The sequence below is a fragment of the Diadema antillarum genome, unplaced genomic scaffold, assembly GCF_040938485.1.
Source record: "Diadema antillarum isolate AM-2024a unplaced genomic scaffold, OU_Dant_1.0 seq00000757_RagTag, whole genome shotgun sequence".
Taxonomy (NCBI): Eukaryota; Metazoa; Echinodermata; class Echinoidea; order Diadematoida; family Diadematidae; genus Diadema; species Diadema antillarum.
Window position 1 is genome coordinate 337,978 of NW_027271649.1, and position 21,413 is coordinate 359,390.

Genomic DNA, 21,413 nt, shown 5'->3' on the forward strand with positions numbered 1-21,413 from the left:
CCTATGACGATGATTTCGTTTGCGTTTCGAACTTGTACCGAACTACTTTCAAAACAGCTATTACCTTTATGGTTCGATTAATGAACCAGTCTTTTGAATTCATAACCAACATTCGTAATCGTAACCATACAGTACCATAATACTGTCAATAACAGTTGGAAAATGTAAATGCTATAATAATAGCATGAAATAAATGAGTAACGATTATCTTCATACATTCTAATTCCTAAGTGATGCCGCTGCGATAATGACACATGGTTTGACTACTGCTTCAAGCAAATAAAAGGAAAAAGGAATGGGATATACTTCTAATGATGATACCACCCTGTACAATGCATTCCACTGTATTTGGTAACATTTGGTTACGTTTCTGTGCGCTTTACGTACGGAAAATAAAAGGCAGATTGATTCCATTAACACGCTAACACACAACGCATTCAAAATGTTTTTTGAAATACACCGTGTACAATGTAATGTTTTAGTATACGTTTTGAAACTTTGAATTTGCGAGTCCTTTGTAAAGTTATAAGGGTTGTTACATTATCAAGCAAAAATTAAAGTATATAGGGATTCGGATTTGCTCAGAAGACTAAAAATGCTTTATATGGCGATCGCTCGCAACAGAGACAATCCGTTTCAGTAAATATACAATGTAATTCTGATTTCATAAAATGAAAGAGAAACGTAAAGAAGTCAACTTTTTAACTTCATTTAGCTTTCTCACCAATTGAACTTGATTTGATCTGCCACGCATGATATTGTTGTATGTTCTATTAATTCTATCAAATTATTTGATTGGCGTGCTTGTTTTTTATGCGGACTATTACAGGTAAGTATAATCACTAATTCATTGAAGTTCATCATGTACGATTATGGCGTGTTAGTTGTTTTGTATTTTCATTTTTATGATAATATCACGTGTGTATCTGATTCTGACCACGAAAATATGGCGACTATCTAAATGCGGAGTATGTATACTGTAAAACTAATGTCTCCAGCCAGTATAGACAAACTAATTTCTAGTCTTTCCCCGCTTGAAATGGAATAAAAAAAAAAACAAAACGAAGTTCGACTTTCAGCAGATTTCAACCGTTTTGTATAGTGCCTGATACAATAATGATTGTATCTCATGGAAGAAAACTAGTCTCCTTGCCTGAATTTTAGCTGCTTCCTTTTCAAGCTTGCGGGAAAGAAATAGCTGAACATCAATCGCAATCATAAGGAGAGGCACATCCTTAAAAATAAACACAGGAGTACTGAGACACACTACTAAATAAAAACGGGCCTTTTATCACTATTGACAACACATGACATTGAAATGTTTGTTTGTTTGTTTGGTTTTTTTTTTTTTTGGGGGGGGGGTAATACAATTGATTATTCTGAAGGTTCGTTAATCATACAATGAAATATGGTTCGCTATTAGCTTAGGTTCGTTAAAAAACAACAACAACGCACACATTAAATGCGGTTCCTTTTCCGGTGTTTCCTTTACCCGAAAGTAATCACGCAATCATTTATTTTAGTAAGGTTTGTGAATACAAAACGAAATGAGGAAGGCCTAACTATCAATTTAGAATGTATGTCATTATAATTATCTATACTCAACTTCACAAATGCAGAAAGATTGTAACTGTAAATGTGATGTTAAAAAAAAGATAAGCTTAAGCTACAAGTTAACGAGTCTTTATATGCTATGGTATTACAAAAGTGACCGAGAATAAAAAGTATATTCATGATACAGTCATAATTATAAACCCAACGTGAAGCTGTCAGGCCTACATCAACCTTTGCTTCTGATACGTATAGTACGTGCAACATTGGCAAGCTTGATAAGCGATAATTCTGTGGACGCAACGCCTATAAAGGATATGTGCCTAATATGGCGGGAATTCAGAATATTACGGCTGTATACAGCTGCAGCAGAACAGACGCGAAAGCAGTCTTTGATGTTCTGCAACATTACGACCATGTGCGTAATTTGAGGGTTTTTAGTACACGCAAAGAATACGATCTCAAAAGACGACTATCGTTAATTAACTTCATTTTGAACCCCCGCCTACAATGGGTTCTCAGGTTCTATCTAGGTATTGGTACTTGCTAAACGCATCCTCTTTAGTTTCCATTGACAACAACTACATGGGAGGAGAATGGAAGCAATCAACGCCCTCGCTAAAAGACGCTTCTCGTAAGACGCATTGCGTGCCCGCCTATGCTACAATAGGTACTCAGGTTCGATTTAGGTATTGGTACTTGCTAAACGCATCCTCTATAGTTTCCATTGACAACAACATGGGAGGAGAATGGAAGCGATCAACGCTCTCGCTATAGACGCTTTTCGTAATACGCATTGCGTGCCTTTTTTCTTTCTACTGTTTCCTATTGTTTGTGAGTTAAAAACTTGCGGCAAACTACACCGCAGCCGACACACAACGCGTACCGACTCATTCATGCGGCGGCAGCGGCACGGACACAAACGCACCGAAGTTTACATCGGACGACCGTATTGGTCAGAATCGTTAATGATAGACCTGTCCTGCGATTGGTTAATTATCTTACACACCCAAGCTATCGCCTTATACGGTAGTGCGTGCGATGGAGCGTAAACGCCGTCGCTAAGCAGGACTGTTGTATTGTTTCGTCCCGCGAAAGAAACAGGTTGTGAGCTTGAACCTAACCTGAACTTTGAGAGCGATTTTCTCCGTTATTTAGAAAAAGGACCGACATCGTAAGCGTAGTTAATATTCGTTTTTATGATCTACAGGGATGTCGAAATGAGTTGTATTACATATCAGTGTAAAGCTTAGAGTCTGTAGAATTCACATATAGGCATAACTACGATTTCATTTTTTGCGACTTTTGACTCATTCCGACGGAGCGCCACACAAATTTATGAAAGTCGACAGGGCACTTTTGCTAGATGTATATATCACTTTTATTTTTTTTTCTCCAAAATGTAAGTTGTAACCTTATAGATCACAGACTGCGCTCCCATCGGCAAATTTCACTGTTCGTAATAAGTAATTTCCTCGTCCCGTTTGAAATAAATATCAGTGTCATAATTTGCAGAGCGTCGTGTGAGGTCGTGATCCGAAGGCTCTTACTTGTGAATACGACCATGCGTAGCCTATAGTATCTATGTTTCAGAGTCTTAAGGTAAGATCATACTCCAAGGGCAAGTTGACTTATGAACACAGCATAATAGATAAAGAGAAACGGAAAACGGAAACAAAAATTCTTTTTTTTTTTCTTGTTAAAGAGCACATTCCCTTGACTTGTTACCGCCGTACGATATCGGTAATAATATCATTGTTTCCCCTGCCTTCTGAAAGGGGGAAGTCAAGTGTTATTTTATCGTACAAGATATATGAAAATAATTATATTGAATTTTCGTTATATTTTCTTTGTATTGTTTTACGCATACGACATCAGAAACTGTATAGCATTCTTCTCAACCAGCGATGGCAGCACTGAAACTTCAAAAATTCATAACTTTCGAACGGATTGTCTGATATTTCTCGAACTTTCACTTATGTCTTTCATTTATGTTACTGTATTCACGCAACCCGCACGTATAGGTGAAGAACTTGTCCTTTAAAGGGGAATGTCTCTAAGAATTTGGAACAATCATATGTGTATGATTGAGACCTGGGGGGGGGGGTAGTTAACCAAGAAGATAAACAGAAAAACAAAACGTAACTGCAACCCGTAGATAATAATGATAATGATAATGAATAACATTTATATAGCGCTTAATACTGATGTTTCTAAGCGCATCAAATCGGGGAAAAAATAATATATATAACGTAAAAACAAAATACAGCATTATGTACATATTATGATAACGACAGCAACAACAACAACAGCAAAATTAAGGTTGTGTAAACAGATGAGTTTTCAACAATGACTTAAACCTATCAACATTTTCAGCGTTACGAATATAAAAAGGGAGTTCATTCCAAAGAAGTGGGGAAATAACTGAAAAGGCCCTATCACCATAACGTGTACAGGTGCGGGGACCACGTGATAATTGGAGAGCGGAGGAAGAACGAAGAGAACGGGTTGAAGTGGAGGAGCGGAAGGAAATTAAATCTTTAAGATAAGATGGGGCAAGATTATTACATATCTTGTAAACAATAAGGAGGATTTTAAAAGTGATACGTTGATGGATGGGGAGCCAGTGGAGGGATTGGAAAACTGGAGTAATGTGGTCAGATCTTTTTGTAAGGGTCACAAGCCTAGCAGCTGTATTTTGAATTCTTTGAAGTGGTGCAGTACTTGAAGCAGGGAGACCAACAAGAAGGGAATTGCAGTAGTCAAGATGAGAGGAAACAAATGCGTGAATGAGACGTTCCGTGGAAGACTGATCCAATAATTTACGTATTTTACCAATTTTACAAATACCCCAAGCAGCAGAACGACATGAATTCTTAATATGTTGTTGAAAGTTCAGATGCTTATCTACAATAACTCCGAGATCTCTGACGGACTGAGAGATGGGGATAGTACTATCTTCAAAGGAAAATTCTGTTAGAGAGCTACCCCGCCTGAACTGAGAATGAACATATAAAAATTCCGATTTAACACAATTCAATTTCAAATAATTATCGTGAGACCATTGCTTGATATCATCAACGCATCTACTAAGTTTGCAGAGTGCTTCGACTTGGGTATTTGGTTGTATGATTATGTAGATTTGAGTATCGTCGGCATACATAACATGTAAAATATCGTTATGAGAGTTGATTACTGAAGACAGAGGGGCTGTGTATAGAAGAAATAGTAAAGGACCAACCACAGACCCCTGGGGGACACCATGTCTAAGAGGGAACGACTGAGAAAATGCACCGTTCACAGTAACCATCTGGTGGCGGTCGTGTAAGTAAGATGCAATCCATCTCAAGACTGTTCCCGTTAGACCAAAATTAGTCTCCAATCTGTTAAGGAGAATTTCATGATTGATAGTATCAAACGCAGCAGAATAATCTAAAAGCAGAAGAGCAACTTCATGGCCTTTGTCTACTGCTAAGAGGAGGTCATTGAGTACCTTCAATAAGGCGGTTTCGGTGGAGTGGAAGTGCCTGTAGGCAGACTGATTACTAGGAAACAACTGGTGTTCATCAAGATGATCTCTGAGTTGGCGAGCAACCACTTTCTCAAGAACTTTACCAAAAAAAGACAGATTAGCAATGGGGCGAAAATTATTCAAATCATTACGGTCTAAGCTGGGTTTCTTTAGAAAGGGCAATATGAGCGACCTTTTGAAGTGCTTAGGAACTACGCCTGATGACAACGAGAGATTCAGAATGTGAGTTATTGCAGGAAGAAATTCATCCAGACACTCTTTTAGTAGCCATGTGGGGAGAGGATCAAGAGAACAAGACTTGGACGGAAGAGAATTGATGAGACGTTTCATTTATGACTCAGTGATTAAACCAAACTCAGAAAATACACACTCAGTGTTTATATTTATGCTACAAATATGTTGCATGATCAACAATCTATTATACCGACACTCACGCTTGGACGTGTGTGCGTGCATTGTGATCATCCATATATGCTTGGCAAAACATTTTGTGCATCTCTTTGAAGGGTTTTGTGTGTCAGTGTGTCTGGGTGGGTACGGGGGAGGGGGGGGGGGAGCAGATCCCCGACAGGTTGCTGCTATCTGTAAATGATATTTATGCCAAATTCATGCAAATAAATAGGCCGGACTCATTAGTTTCTGACGTTGAATTAGACCGAAAAGTAGGCCGATCTGTCGACGCCAGAAATTTGACATGCGGCTGGCGATGATGTGTACATGTACATTGTTAGCGGCGGGAATACTTGGCTACGGTGCACGTTTTATCAGTTTCCATCATGTGTCATACGATATTTTGTTTTCTTAGATTTCCTGTCTTCTTTTGAGACTTTATCACCTTGCCAATGTCAGAAATGTCATCGACGTTATCGTCTCAGGAATGACACAGTCTGCGTGGAAGCAGTCCCACGGCTATATCTCTGCCTGCCATGTTGTTGTCGTTGGCACAACATTAACCATGTGATATTATAGCCAGGGCTCCACACTAACTTTTTTGTTTGGTGGCCCGGTGGGGCCACCAAAATCGTCAATTTCAAATTTTTGGTGGCCCGATAAAAACAAAAACAATAAAACACATTAAAAGCCCTGCTTTTGTAATGAGTCAAATATCTAAGTTTTATAATAGTAAGAATTGGAAGTTGGACATAATTTTCTCATGAATAAACCTCAACAAACTCGCAACACTTACTCTGATCAGGGGCGGATCTAGCTTTTTATAAAGGGGGGGGGGGGTTGGGGCGGTTTGCGAGGGAGCGGAGCGAGCGAGGGCGGGAGGGTGTGGGAGGGGGGTTTCCCCCCTCCCACAGTAGGGAGAATTTTTGAAAATCTGTGTGTGAAAATGGCATTTTCTTGCATCTAAAACACCACTAATAATAATAATAACAAAAAATAAAATAAATACATAAATAGAAAAAAATAAAATTACAAGTTAAAAAAAAGATAAGATAAAAAAAAAGGTGGTCCCGGATTTTTTTTTTTGATTTTTTTTTTTTTTTTTTGGGGGGGGGGGTTGCAACCCCCCCCCCCCCCCCCCCCCCCCTCTAGATCCGCTTCTGCTGATCAGGAACTCATTCAGTCCTTTCCATCCATCCTTTAGAGAAATTTAACTGCTCATTTCCGGCGCAAAAAGTAACGAATTTATTGACATACTTTTGAAAAAATTTTGGTGGCCCGAGGCGGGCCACCAGATTTGCCCTTTTTTGAAATTTGGTGGCCCCACTTTCATTTTTGGTGGCCCCGGGCCACCGGGCCACCGTTAGTGTCGAGCCCTGTTATAGCTGTATTTGACACGAGAGACAAAGATGAGATGATGGTTCTTATCCGTGTTCAAATAAATTGACTTGAAAAAAAAAAAAAGAAGATAAACCGAAATCAAACAAGCAGACACATTTACATTAATATTTGATCCACCTAACAACAGCAACAACAACATCACCACTACCACCACCATCATCATCAACAAAGACAATAACATCATCACAACAACTACAACAACATCATCAATAGCAAGTGCAACAACAATAACAAACAACAACAACAACAACTGTGACGTTAATATCTTTCATGTAAGTTCCACATGCTGTCACGACCACGTTTAGTATCTGTCAAAATCACACTAACCTACCCCAACGCCACAAGCCTCACATCGACCAGTGAACACACATTTAAAGGGGAAACGATGTGCCCAAAATGTCGATCGCGTGAATGCAACAATACTTCAATTCTTTTCAGTTCAGTTTATTTTCATATTTCTCAATAAAAAAAAGAATGCATAAGATATTACAAAATAGAATGATACAGTTCATGGTTCCATGACATTTGCTCCTGCTACAATTGCTGCAATAAAATATCGGCACGCCAACCCTAATCATAATCCGGACATTAACCTCAACCTAAAACCCTATCACCACCCTAATATCAATACAATGTAGTAAATCCTTCGAGAAAACAAGACAATAAGACGATAAACAATAAGCACATGTCGTGTCACCGATACAGATATCCAGGTTGCTGGATGCACCAGAAAATATAGAACAATTTATGAAAGTTTGAATTTAAGTGAAAGTAACAGAGAAATGCGATGGAAAATATCAAAAAGTATGATGGAACCTAGTTACATTATCAAATGGATGGAACCTATAATAATTAAAATGATAATAGTAGAACATATCAGTGAAGTTTGAGGAAAATGGGTCCATCAGTTCAAAAGTTATGACATCTTTCGGGACCGCCTCTCCGGAAAAGAAAACTCCAACGGTTAGTGACGGCAGTGCAGGACAACTACACAACTTTAATTGAAATGTCATATTTTCATTTTCCCAGCATAATGAAAGAGGACTTGACTATACCTCTTCCAGAAAGCAGGGAAGAGAGAGAGAGAAAAAAAAACCCAGTGATAAATACTGTATCCATTAAACGAAATTATTGTAGAGTAGTGATGACTATGCAATGGTGACATCTTAGGAAATTCGACTTTAGTGGCTGAGTGATGAGTTGGTTTTTTTTTTTTTAATTCTAATTCATATATAGCCTAATTTCTGTGTGAGAAATTAGGCTATACACAGAGCAATACGCGCCGCGAACAGAGAAGTATACAGCGCAAATCAATGTGTGTAAAATTGTGTGTTCTCTTGATAGACATCATTGTTTACTCGATGAAGGAAAAATAAAAAGACCAAGCTTTTTTCTTCTTCTTCTTTTTTTGTCACGTCACAAATAATAGCGATGTTGTCGATTTGAATCTGTATTTTCAGAGACCTCTTCTCTTGGGTATATCCAGTCGTGTTTGGATGCACAGAGAAAGAAGTAATTAGCTGTCGACTTGAATCTTTCACCAATGAATGGCTTTTGGGTACAATATTTAGGCTCAATTTATTACAACAGGTGCCAGGATGTTGAAGAATATTGCGCATGTGCCTTAAGGCGTTGTGTATCATTTCTATTTCTACTTCAAAGGCGCTCGGTGGTATTGAATTATTCTTCGCGCCTTAATTCCCACCGCATTTTCTTGCTGAAGTTTCGCCTTATACAGGTTGATAGATGTAAGGTGCTTCGATTTTCAGTATCCAGAATTATCCAGTATTCAGAAGGTTGGTAATCCACTCTGTAAAAGGAGGAATATCGAGGTTTGGTGCTTACATTATGCGTCTCGAACTGGTGTGTGAGCGTTTGTGAGAATGGTTGCAAGTCATATTTGAGGTGGGGCTGGGGAAAAGGGGCTAGTATATTATAACAAATCAGTTATCTCCACGTTATTGTGTTCTGTGATTACGTTGTACTCTATATGCATTTAGGTCCAATGTATAACTTATCCATATTTTACCTCCAATTTGATTACTTTGCCCACCTGAAAACATTGAAACATTTCATTCACTGATGCAGTTTAAGAAGCTTGGTGAATAATCGCCTTATCCTCTCTATATCATCATATTATGATAATGATGATGATGATGAAACAGCATTTATATAGCCCCACTTATCTGTAGAAACATTCAAAGGCGCCCGGCTCCCACAATGTGTCACATATCACTCACAAAGTCCTTAACCCTATCTGTACCAGGGACTTTACGGTTAGTGTAGTGTAACGTTGTGAGTTTTTCTGTGCTAATCGAGACTCAAACCTACAAAATTATCGTAAATTCTCTCTCGCTAAATTTCGTCACCCCCTCATTTGCGTTTTCAGACTATCCCGAAATTGAGTACGATTCCTTATAATATGAATTATGACTGTTCCTATTTTGATTTATTCTTTGGTTATAGGTTATAATCTTCATCCTCCTCGCTCCTCAGTGTCGCCCTCATAAAGAGTTTCTCCCTCTATGGTCTATCTTCCCCAGATACGCCCTCGTAGCTGAACCCTGGGTCTCCGCATCCCAGACGGCATGGATTTATACTGTAAACATCACGCCTATGGGATTTCAGTCACGTGACCGGTGGGAAACCCGCCGGCCATAGCAACATCATCCATTGGTAAGTGCGACTCAATTCTCTCTTCTTTCTTTTTTTTTTGAGAAAAAAAGAGACATCCATTATTATCATTAGCTCACTTATGTGAGGCATTGTGTACACCAAGCAAATTTCCTAACAGCGTGGCTCGCTCATTCAACAAAGCAATGCTTACCTAAAGTACCGTGTGAATGATCAAGTTGTTCTTTCTTCTCGTGCCGCTCAGAGATTTGTGGCACTCCTAACTTTTCCCGTTTGCTCACTCAAAGCAGAGAGGTTGAAGAGACTTCCACCTCCATGCACCAACTTCCAAGATTTAACATTGACCTGACTCATTCTCGGATCAAACTCTTGGTATATACTTCCTTCCGATCAGCTTTATGGTCGCATACCCTAGCATTGTTTGGAAATGTTGTTCAGTAATCAGTAATGGGAGCACACACTAGAAGTTCGACAGTGCGTAAGTCCCATGCGTCATTGAACGCTGTCTGATCAAGAATCTGTTTTCATCTTCTTTCTCTTGCCTGTCCACATTGATTTTCATGCTATGCATGCGAATGACTGACAGGGAATAGCCTCAATTGAGGGGGATCACGTCCTAGCTCCCTCAATGATATTCAAAATGATGACGACGATGATGATGATGATGATGTTGATGATAATGATGTTGATGTTGATGATGATGATGGTGATGGTGGTGGTGGTGATGGTGATAATGATGATGATGTTGATGATGTTGATAATGATGATAATGATGATGCGATGCTGCTGCTGATGATGATTTATTTTATCTATTTATTTTATTCAGTTTTATTAAAAAAAAAAAACAGGGTAGTCACGTTCACGGCCCAAGGAGCTCCAAGGGCCTGCTTTTCAAGTGAGCCCTGTTACAAATAATACATATTGCGAGTAAAAATCACATAATACAACAGCAACAAAAAGAAAGCAAACGAACATATAGAAACAAGCAAGATGTGATATCTACATAAGTAAAAAAAAGATACAAAATTAACAAATCAAATGATGATGATAATGATAATGATGGTGGCGATGGTGGCAATGATAGTGATGATGATGGGGACGATGATGATAATGATGATGGTGGTGATGATGGTGATGGTGATGATGGTGATGATTATGACGATGATGACGACGATAATAATAATAATGATATTGATAATGGTAATGATAAGAGGCCTAATAATAATAATAATAATCATCATCATCATCATTACCGTGATTACGTAGCACATATCACAAAAATATATTTATGTCTCTTTGCAAATTGAATGGGGGAAATTATAGAAATAAGGGAAAACAGCTAACATAAGAGAGAGGGAGAGAGAAGAGGAGACAGGGCGAGTTGAAAAGTGACAAAACTTCGACAAGCAGTGCAGAGTCTAATCCATGAATAGCCTGTGTCCCCATAATTCTATAGACTGTCCACTACTGCCATTTCATTGTACTGTGTTTCCTAGTGAAAAAGGTGAAAGATTGTTGTGAGCAACGACCTTCTCCTCACCTCACAACAACCTTTTCGCAGAGCACGTAGGCCTACACAATGAGATGTGCTTCTGGGTCACCATTTGATGCATAAAACATACAAACAATCAAACTAAACTCACTCGTTCACATTGTGATGAAACACTTCCCAGTTGATCCTATACTCACGATGAAAGATCGACACTAATATTTTCAACACGGCATCCATGAAAACAATTAGGCCTACTGTTTGATATTTCCCAATGGTCACAAGACATTAAAAACGTAAAAAAAAAAACACTTCTATGTTTAAACCTGGAAAAGCAATAGAAACAAAAGGATGGTTTGGGATATGTAAAACAGACACGAGTCCCTGAGAGATAGAGGGAGGGAGAGAGAGAGAGAGAGAGGGAGAGAGAGAGAGAGAGAGAGGGGGGGGGGGGGGGGAGTAATAATAGTGGATAGTTAAGACAGTATTCACGATATGACCGTGAAACCGCACCAGTTGAATGGGCTGTATTTGAGGAGCAGTGCAAACGGAAGGGCATTACGGGTTTTTTTTTTTTTTTTAAATCGATAAAAACAGCTGCAATTTGATCGAGCAGTCACTAACAAACTTTACTTCTAGGAAATACAAGCCGAGGGTAGTCTAGACATATCGACAGCTTTCCGTTTGCGGAACACTCCACAGGCCAAATATCCCCACCCTCCAAAGCGAGTACGCCACTGCATTTTGAATGCGAAAGGGAAGAGAAGAGGTGAGTGATCTTGTAGAAGAGGAGATGGCTTTATTGCAAGCGATATCGAAGCAGACAGCGTGACTTTCTCCGGGACCGCTGGGAAGCTGAAGTCAGTGCGATTGTGCTGTCGATACTCGCTTGCCAGTTGACATAAATTAGCAGAGAGCCCCTGACGAGCAGACGGCCGCACATGCATGTTGTCGCTAGTCAGACGGCCAGTCGGCGGGCAGTCATCATTTACCGGATGTCACCACATACTAACACCTTCCTTGCGAAGCATTATCTATTCACATTCTAAAAATAATCTGCAATTTTTGATGTCATCCGTTTTCCGGTTTCCCGTGACCCCAATAAAGAATGATAGCTAGTTTTCTCTTCCACCACATTTTGTCTAGTGGGTTCAAAAGTGCATGCTTCTCGTCCCATCTGGGAATTTCACGTATCGACGTGGTACTGGAAGAGTGACTTTTGAGAGTCACATTATTATGTGTGTGACAAAGCATCAATTGTGTTTCTGAAATTGGACTTCACTTTCATATTGTCGTCCATCCACACATTGGACTTCGTCAGCGCGCGATCGCATACAAGAACACGGCGCAGACCAGTAAGCACTCGTCGCACAGCTGCGTTGGCTTACGGACTCTTGTGTTTTTAGCCATAACCCCTTCTTCTTCGCGTGGACAAAATCGCTAAGCTCGAACAAACATGGCAGTCGTCAACCTCAGCGGGAAATGGAGGTCGGAGAAAGTGGAGAACATGGATGAATTCCTAAAGGCCGCCGGCGTTGGGATCGTCATCCGGAAACTTATGTGGATGTTCACGCCCGAGATGGAGATCGTGCAGGACGGCGATGACTTCGTCATCACGACAAAGATGCCGATGATTACCGACAAAGTCGAGTTCAAGGTCGGCGTAGAGTTCACGCACAAGCTGCCGCCCGACTTCAAGGACGACCATACACTGATTTCCACGTGGGACCAGGACAAACTCGTGACCAAGTTAGTACAATTTTATTTAAAATCTAATTTGTTTCTGGTTTTTTTTATATCGTCACTGAATATGAATATATTTCGTTTACTGAGAAGCCAATTTGGCTGCTGCTTGCAACGCATAACGTGCGATTCGAAAACATGTTCAAGTGTCCTTAACGAATGAAGTAAAATAAAACAAACACACTGTCAAAGATTTCAGACCAAACAAAAAAAATGACGTATTTATAGAAGAAAGTTATGGCATCTTAATTCTTAATTTTCACAAGTTTTCCAATGAAACTGATATCAGTACCTACCTCAGTAGTAGGTAGGGCCTACCTGCCGACCTCAGTGCTGAGTGATACTTTATTCAGAGTTTTTCTTCAGCGTATTCATCCAGATCCAGATCCAGATCCAGTACCAACTTCGTGGTGTGAATTATGACGAGATGATGCCATGGCGGCGTGAGAATCTGCCTTTGGTCTTTGTCATAATATCGACTAGAAAAAAGAAGAAGAAAAGAAATAACTTGTCATCTGCATATCACATTTTGTCATGCTGCATTAACCGATGCTGCAATGATGACAATGATGAGAAAAGGGGTGCAATTGTTAAATCATCCATCAAACTATTATTTGTATTTTTTTTCTGTGTGTATACAAACCGAAGGGACGGCTGCGAGTTGATAAACGGTATCGTCTCAGCTAATTTGCTCATTAATCCGTGGTGTCCCACGTGTTTGCTGTCCGTGGGACTGTGTGTGAAAATTAATGTGTGCCCTTGACTCAAAGGGTTAATGTGGTTGCGATCAATGTCACAATAGCAGAAGCTGCAATTCGATTACTTTCTTACAATTTCTTTAAGTCAAGTTTTCGTGAAAACTCCAGCATTCTGTTTACCTGATTTTTATTTTAATGTCGATCTTTTAACATCAATTTGAATATGTCGTGGAACTGCACTCTAGCTACTTCAGAAGGATGTATATTCAAGCAGGGAGGTGTGACGAAACTCCCTGATTCAAGTGGAGAAAAAAAGTAACTGTATAACTGGAAGACAGTCGGAAGATGTGTGTTTATTTCCCACTCACATCTCCAATTCCTATCTCGTATGTGATATGCAGAGGTGAGAGAGACAGGCACAGCGAAACCAAATTTACAACGCTGCTGCATCCGCCCAGGGAACCTCCTCCGTACAGTCGAAATAATAATCAGGTTCTTGCATGTTGGTATGCATTGAATGTGAACACGTTTATCACATTTTGTCTTCCGACAAGAAATAAGTGTCTTGTTTCTTCCGAGACAGAATTCATAAACAACTGCAAAAACTTTGACCTTATCGGTTCATTGTCATGTTTATCAAAAGGCAAGTTTCATTGCTGAAATCAGAGCCTCTGCACTCAACTGTGACAGGAACATTTGCGTCAAAGTTTCGTTTTTACTATTTTGTAACTTCGTGGGTTTTTAGAATGAAGAATAGGCCTAATCCAGAGCAGAGGACTGTTGCATCATGGTGCTACGCGCTCCATGGTTTAAAGGTCCAGTTAACCTTTGGGAGCAGTGATTTGAAAAATGTTCAAGATATCACATTTGATGCATATGAGTAGGTATGTTGTACCACAAAACATCCTACCATATAAAATTTTCTCAATAAAGCCTATCAGAATATAAGGAGATATAAGTATTTTTCTAAATAAACCGTAACTGCAGACGGTTTAATCTGTAAAATTTTTTATTATAACTATTGTTCGCATTTTGTATATTTAAGAATACTTAACATCGATTTTACTGATTGAAATTTTTACAGTGATTGTTTCTAATCCCTATCTCACATTTTAGAACTATTTTAAAGCACTAATGCTGGGTCTTTGTTTCATCTGCAATCATATGGTAAATTATGCCTTTAACCAGTGTAACCACCTCTTCGACTCAACCCTGTGATACGTTGATAAGAGTCTAACCAAGGAGGTATCCTTGGTCTCTTCCCACCTCCCTGGTCTAACCGATGTTGCTGCTTGCAGGGTTACAGCTCGTTATTCCGAAGGTTCGTTATTCCGAAGGCTCGTCAGTCCGAAGATTCGATATTCCGAAGGTTCGTTATTCCGAATTTCATTTTCGGATCAACAAATCTTCGGAATAACGAACCTTCGGAATAACGCCACAAATGTTCGGATTAACGAACCCTTTTTCATTTTCGGATTAACGAACCACTAGGTATAGGGAATTTGTGTGTTTCGGATTAACGAACCTTCGGAATAACGAACCTTCGGAATAGCGAACCTTCGGAATAACGAACAGCACCCGCTTGCAGTGTGCATATAAAGTTCTAACCACACTGTTTTGTCTGGCGTGCGCGATTGTGGCAAGGATTGAAAGGACAATGCAGAACCCACCGCGTTATCGCTGCGACAATTCAATTTTTACCTTGAGGCAACGGAACCTCTTTTCTCTGAACAATGGCGTGCATCCTAGAAATGCCACGTGGTTAACAGATTTTAACCGACCGCACTCTGGTAATTTAGCTCGTCTACTTTGGTTCTCGGGTTAAAAAAATCACCGTATATAGCTTCAGACACCTTTGGATAATGTCGCTATACATCAACCAAGTGTGAATATAGTCTGGTTATTCATAGACATTCAACGGGGGTTGATCCTGTGTTGTATGATCCATAAATCAATATTCCGCGTTTATGTATTTTCACCTTGGTTGTCTGACCGTATTAATATTGCAGTAGTGTGCACATGCAAAATAGTGTCCGTTTTAAATCACTTGCTCATCTAACGCAGAGGAAACATGAAGGATGGGCCTTTGTGTGTGCGTATGTGTTGTTGTTGTTTTTTGTCCCCGTGTACATGAACAAACTATACATCTGGATTTCCGCGCAAGCCATTGAGAAGAGAAGCTAGCAGTCCGCGAGAGGTAGAGTGGGGAACGCGAAATGGAAGTATGGTTTTTGCGGCGACGTAAATGTCAACTTTCATACAACGCACGATATTCACCGTAATTGCCTTGAAGGGTAGCGAGGCTGCAATTTAAAAAAAAAAAAACAGAGAAAAAAAAAGACACTGCTCATGTTAAATGCTTCAAAAAACAGTCTTGAATTCTGTGCATGAATTGAGATGGAATATTTTTGGAGCTCCACGCAAAATGACAATTCGACTGACGTAAAAAAGACCCCAAGAAAACACCCACCCCCCCCCCCCCCCCCCCACAGACACACATACACATACATACAGCAAATGGTAGGAGGGATAATCGAGGCAATGTCATTTATGTCATACATGAATGTATGTAGTGTTTGTTGTTGTTTTGCATGTTAATTAATGATGCTGACGATGATGATAATTAAAATGTTGCTAGTAATGATGGTGAGGATTATGGGTAGCAATACTAAGAATGGTGATAAAGATGAGTTCTAATCATAATGATAGTGTATAAAGTTTATGTTATCGCTACTATTTAATAGAGGTGATAACAATGAGTGTAAAATTTATGTAACATCAATGATAACGACAAGATCAGTGTGTATGATCTTTAATTTGAATTATCATTTGCGCGTGTGCATGTGTGTGTGTGTGTGTGTGTGTGTGTGTGTGTGTGTGCAGAATGTAACGTGTAGGCCCTACATGACTTGTATGCTGTGTGTCTATGTCTTTGGATAATTAATCATACACATCACAGTCCAGTGCTGGCACTAGAGTATCCATAATGTCATACGCGGATCAAGGATAACTCTCATACCTTAAGAATTTGATGTGTAATCAAACCCAAAACGGTAGATGATAGATTGGCAATTAGATTGAAATTTGACAAAATACAATATGATGAAAAGCTTTGAAGGTTGTTTTTATGCCTCCGCCACGAAGTGGTGCCTGCCGGAGGCATTATGTTTTCGGGTTGTCCGTCCGTCCATACGTCCGTACGTCCGTCCGCATTTTTTACGCGATAACTTGAGTAATATTGACTGGAATTTTACCAAACGTGGTCCAAGTATAAAGTATGAAGGGGCAATTACTTGATAAAAATTTGGTTGAAATCGGCTGTAGGTCAAAGGTCAAAGGTCGAGGTCAAATCATTAAAGTGTATCCGTTTACGCCATAACTCAAGACTGGATCAAGCAAATTGCACCAAACTTTGTCCGAGGATGATGTATGATGGGATAATTATTTGATTAGTTTTTGAGTGAAATTGGCAAGAGGTCAAAGGTCAAAAAGTCAGGGTCAAAGGCTAAAAAATTTGCTATTTCCCCATATCTATGCAATGCCTGAAGGTATTTTCTTGAAACTTAGTGTAGACATGTACGACTGCGTAAAGGTACTCCAGAGAGTTTCATGTCATAAGGTCAAAGGCCAAAAGGTCAAAGGTCAGAAGAAAATGTTGCAATTTCACTTTTCTCGTAAATGGTTCGATGTATCTTCATGGAACTTCGTACATACGCATGTACTGACTGGCAGGGATTATCTAGGGAACTTAATATATACATTCATCTCCTCTAATGGAGATTCTCTGGGAAATTTCCTGCCAGAAGGTCAAAGGTCAAAGGTTAAGGGTCAAAGGCCAGGCTAAAGTGCAAAAAAGATCTATTTTATACTGTAATTACACTTTTTCTTCATACCTTGAAAATTACTCAATGCATGAACTTATAAAAGGGTCAAAAGTCAAGTAAAAATCTTCAATTCCCCAAATACATGTACACTTGTACCTGCACTCTTAGACAATAGCAAACCTAGTTCAAGGAAAGTGAACATTCAAGACATATTTTGTGACAAACCTGTCATTTCAATATATTGCCAGTTATGTGAATCTGTCATCACACATTGTGAAGACATTGTACTATACACCTACTAGGAGAACCATGCACTATACATGGCGGAGGCATACCAGTCGCCATTGCGACATTTCTAGTTTTTTCTGAATGATATTTATCATAATCATATTGCCTTTCTCTCTCTCTCTCTCTCTCTCTACATATAATGTACATGTAAATGTATATATTACATACATATATATATATATATATATTCATATATATATATAAATATATATATAGGCCTATTACATATCATGTATATAGGCCTATATAGGCCTATATCTATATTGCATGAGTAAGGTGTTGAGACCATTCATTTCTCACAAGTCTAGCATTGACTTGCACACAAATTTTCACTATAATAACAAAGAAGAGAAAATTATACCAATGTCTAATTTGCATAGTCATTGGGATAATCGTCACTTGATTCGCAAAGAATTGTTCAACTTCAATCTCTGTAACTCTCTTTTAACTGTTGGTCTGTTTTTAATGACCATTTCACTGCTTTTTTCTCTATTTGATATTAGTTTTGTTACCAAAGCCCACTTTAACGTGGAATGGTGCTTCCCTTTAATACATACTATCTGACCAGACACACAGCCTTGCTGGTCAGGCCAGTAATCAATGGGGCTGCACATTTCAAAGGCCAAAAGGACTCAAACACAAATGACCGTGAATGGCTGCAACAGCTGCTTTCCTTCATCTTAAAATAGAGTCAATACTACAGCGGTGTGTCCGTCTACCTTGAGTCTATTCACAAAATCGGGTTATTACCCTCCAATTGAATTGAAACATTCAATGCGCGTCTGGCAATTCAGCTTTCAAATGCTTTGTGCGGTATATGACAAGAATGAACACAAAAACATTACGAAGATCTCCCTCAGACAACGTCTAGAACAGAAGATCAAACCGCGAAACGTGGTCTCTTAATTCCCTCCTGGAACATCTCTAACACATGCAGGCAGAGGTTCGTGCTGACATTGACTATCTTTGATCAATGATTATGATGATAGGTTATTATGGTTACGCTCAATGACGACGAATAGAAGCGCATTAGAGCGTGCGCGCCATGCTCGGCTATTCTGGAGTGTCTGGGCGCGTGTCATGGAAGCAGTTTGCACCTTGAAAACTACAAAAGGGTATCTATGCTGACAAAGACAGAAGTTGATTGTGATTTGAAATTATTTCAAATTTCAATTTAAAAACATAGTAAGCTGACCCACATCCATGAATCTATTCATTTTGAAAAGAAAATCACATCTTAAATTACTGTTATGATTATCAACATAGGTCTTCAAAAGGCGAATTAGGTAGAGAGATAGGCCTACACCCACGGGGTAAATAAAGACATAGAACCAATTTTCTTTAGTGACTCATGTAAAAAAAAGAAGAAAGAAAGATGAAATTGATTACAATTTGCGACTTTGCAAGGAGTTTTGCCTATGTGTTTGTGGATCTTTTATGCAGTGTATATCCTTTCTTTTTCACTTGACAGTTGTCTCGCCGTTGAAGAAATCCTACCACTCCATTAGTTTTGTATGTTACCTTTTTCACTCTATTTGCCATAGGTAACTTGAAAGTGGAGTCGAATCACGCTATACGCATCATTTGCCTTCATTTTTCTTACCAAAACATTACTTTCAGATGGACTGTTATTTGCATTTTCCCACGATGACTGAAAAGCAATATCTGATGTGCGGTTCATTAAACTGACTGAGATCCTTGACGTAGCGAACTTATTACTCGTTAGTTCCCTACGATAACCATCAAGAACTTTGCTCGTTAGTGAGATTGAGCAGTTCGGGGGATAGTAATGACACATTCGTAAAATACATGCCCCCATCTTTTTTAATCGGCCGCCCGCTGATGCCCCTGTGCCGTGGTGCCACTTACCCCTCAACGAGTACAGCAGGCTCCATGTGCAGCTGGGGCACTAGGAATGCACTGACCCCCAGCACCCCTCGGGCATCGCGCTGCACAGCATGGAGCGTACGCGGTCGAGGGGCGGCCAGAGGTCGTCCGCTTGCGTGGTGAGCGAGAAAAAAAACTGCTTTCAATCTAATATCAAAAGAAAAAAATAGAATCCATTGTGCATTGTTTTTTTTTCTTTTTTGAATAAACGATAAGAGTGGTGCACTTGTGGTTTGGTGGTTGGTGAAATGCAGAGTAGCGCATGCAACCACGGAGCTTCATTTAGCACCATCATGCTACTGGACTGCGTGTGTAGCAAACTACCTTCACAAACTTATCGTGGGTTTGATCACAAAAAAGGGTAAAAATCGGGCATAATAATGTTCCACCTTTACCACACATTCTGGGTTTGATCACATTGTCAGGCAGATGGTACTATTCAACATGTGTAATAGCGGATAAACGCTTTATTGTCAGGAATATGTAAACATGAATAACTCCATTTACTCATGCATGAAAAAGGAAACTGACAAAGCACAATGATAATATGCCCGAGAAAGAGATCTCAGTGTAAATGGGGAGGGACAGAATTTATATGTCAGACGCTGCGTATTCTTGTTTGTGTGTTTAAGGCAATTATTATAATGTTTACACGTTTAACATCTTACAAGTTAAAGGGGCATTCCGGACGATTTTCATAATTTCAAATCATGTAGTATATAAATTGACAGCTCCATGTTTAGATTCCTGGAATTTATTGTGGTCCTTGATCAGAGAAACCAATAAATTGAAAATTTTAAACAAATTACACTGAACAATGTTGATGACATCAGAGCCTCATATATTTCAGAAATGTAGCAGGGTAATTCCATTACAATACCGCTTGCTCAACAAGTTCACCTGTGAAAAATCTATGCATGCCTTCGTCTTTTGTTCTGCTTCCTTGAGCCCCAATTCACGCATTCTTATGATGAGGCTGCCATGTCATCATCCTTGTTCATTGTGATTCGTTTTAGATTTTGAAAACATTCTCATCCCTCATCCCAATCACTATAAATTCTGAAACTCTGTACTCAGTTTTACTAGTTTATAGTTGTTCAAGTGTAAAAATCTGAAAATCATCCGGAGGTCCCCTTTAAGCATGTTTTTGATTGTCAGAATTTGTATGCAGCTAGGACAAAGAGATAATGTCCTTGTCTCGTACTTTTCTTTTTTTTAAACATGATAATAAGCAAATACTTTAGACCTTTTTTTTGGGGGGGGGGGGGACATCCGCATTGATCCCCTTTGCTGTACCAAGTCATTGCTAAATTGTTACAATTATAGAAGTGAATCACATACACGTCCTTTTTTTTTTAAAGTCACGTTAAAGAAGAAGATTAGGTAAAAATCTGTTTTCAAGTATACGTGTAGAAGTATATGAGAAACGTTTGATGCCTTTATTTTTTTATCCGCTCGGTTTCAGTTAACCCATTCGGGAACACACGTGTAACTTTCAGGATTCACAAATATTCTTCGTAACCAAACGTTCACAGTTTTGTTTGATTCTACGCAAGTTATGAAAGTCATATTGAACAAAGAGTGATATTGAAAGCCAAGGACGAGAAATTTACAATAACAAACTACTCACAAAATGGCGTAATTGCCTCATATTTCAGGGCCCTCCATTGTTTTACATATAAAAAATTATAATGAACAAAGAAAACAAAAGGAAATGGTTTTCGTCGATGATTTAGAAACCGTATTATCCTCTCCTTTTGATAGGATCAACATAATTATTTTATCATTCAAGACTATAATGCGTTTAAGATGTGAGCAATATTAATTCATTTTATTAATGACTTATACAACGAAATGTAATTAACAATTGTGTTCATGTCGTTAGGTTTTTGTCCAAATTATATGCTTTGTAGTAGCACAACAAACAGGCAATGAGAAATAATATCAGCATTTGTATAAAAGGTAAATTATTTATT

At 39.0% G+C, this 21,413-nt stretch overlaps 1 protein-coding gene across 1 annotated transcript; it reads left to right on the plus strand.

Annotated features, from left to right (window-relative positions):
- The first annotated feature begins 12,170 nt into the window (after window positions 1–12,170).
- LOC139738582 (sodium/calcium exchanger regulatory protein 1-like) lies at window positions 12,171–19,058 on the plus strand. Its single transcript, XM_071649197.1, has 2 exons — window positions 12,171–12,746; window positions 19,022–19,058. Exons 1-2 carry the CDS (start codon window positions 12,454–12,456, stop codon window positions 19,056–19,058), a joined length of 330 nt encoding a protein of 109 aa, XP_071505298.1. The 5' UTR covers window positions 12,171–12,453.
- The last annotated feature ends 2,355 nt before the right edge of the window (window positions 19,059–21,413 follow it).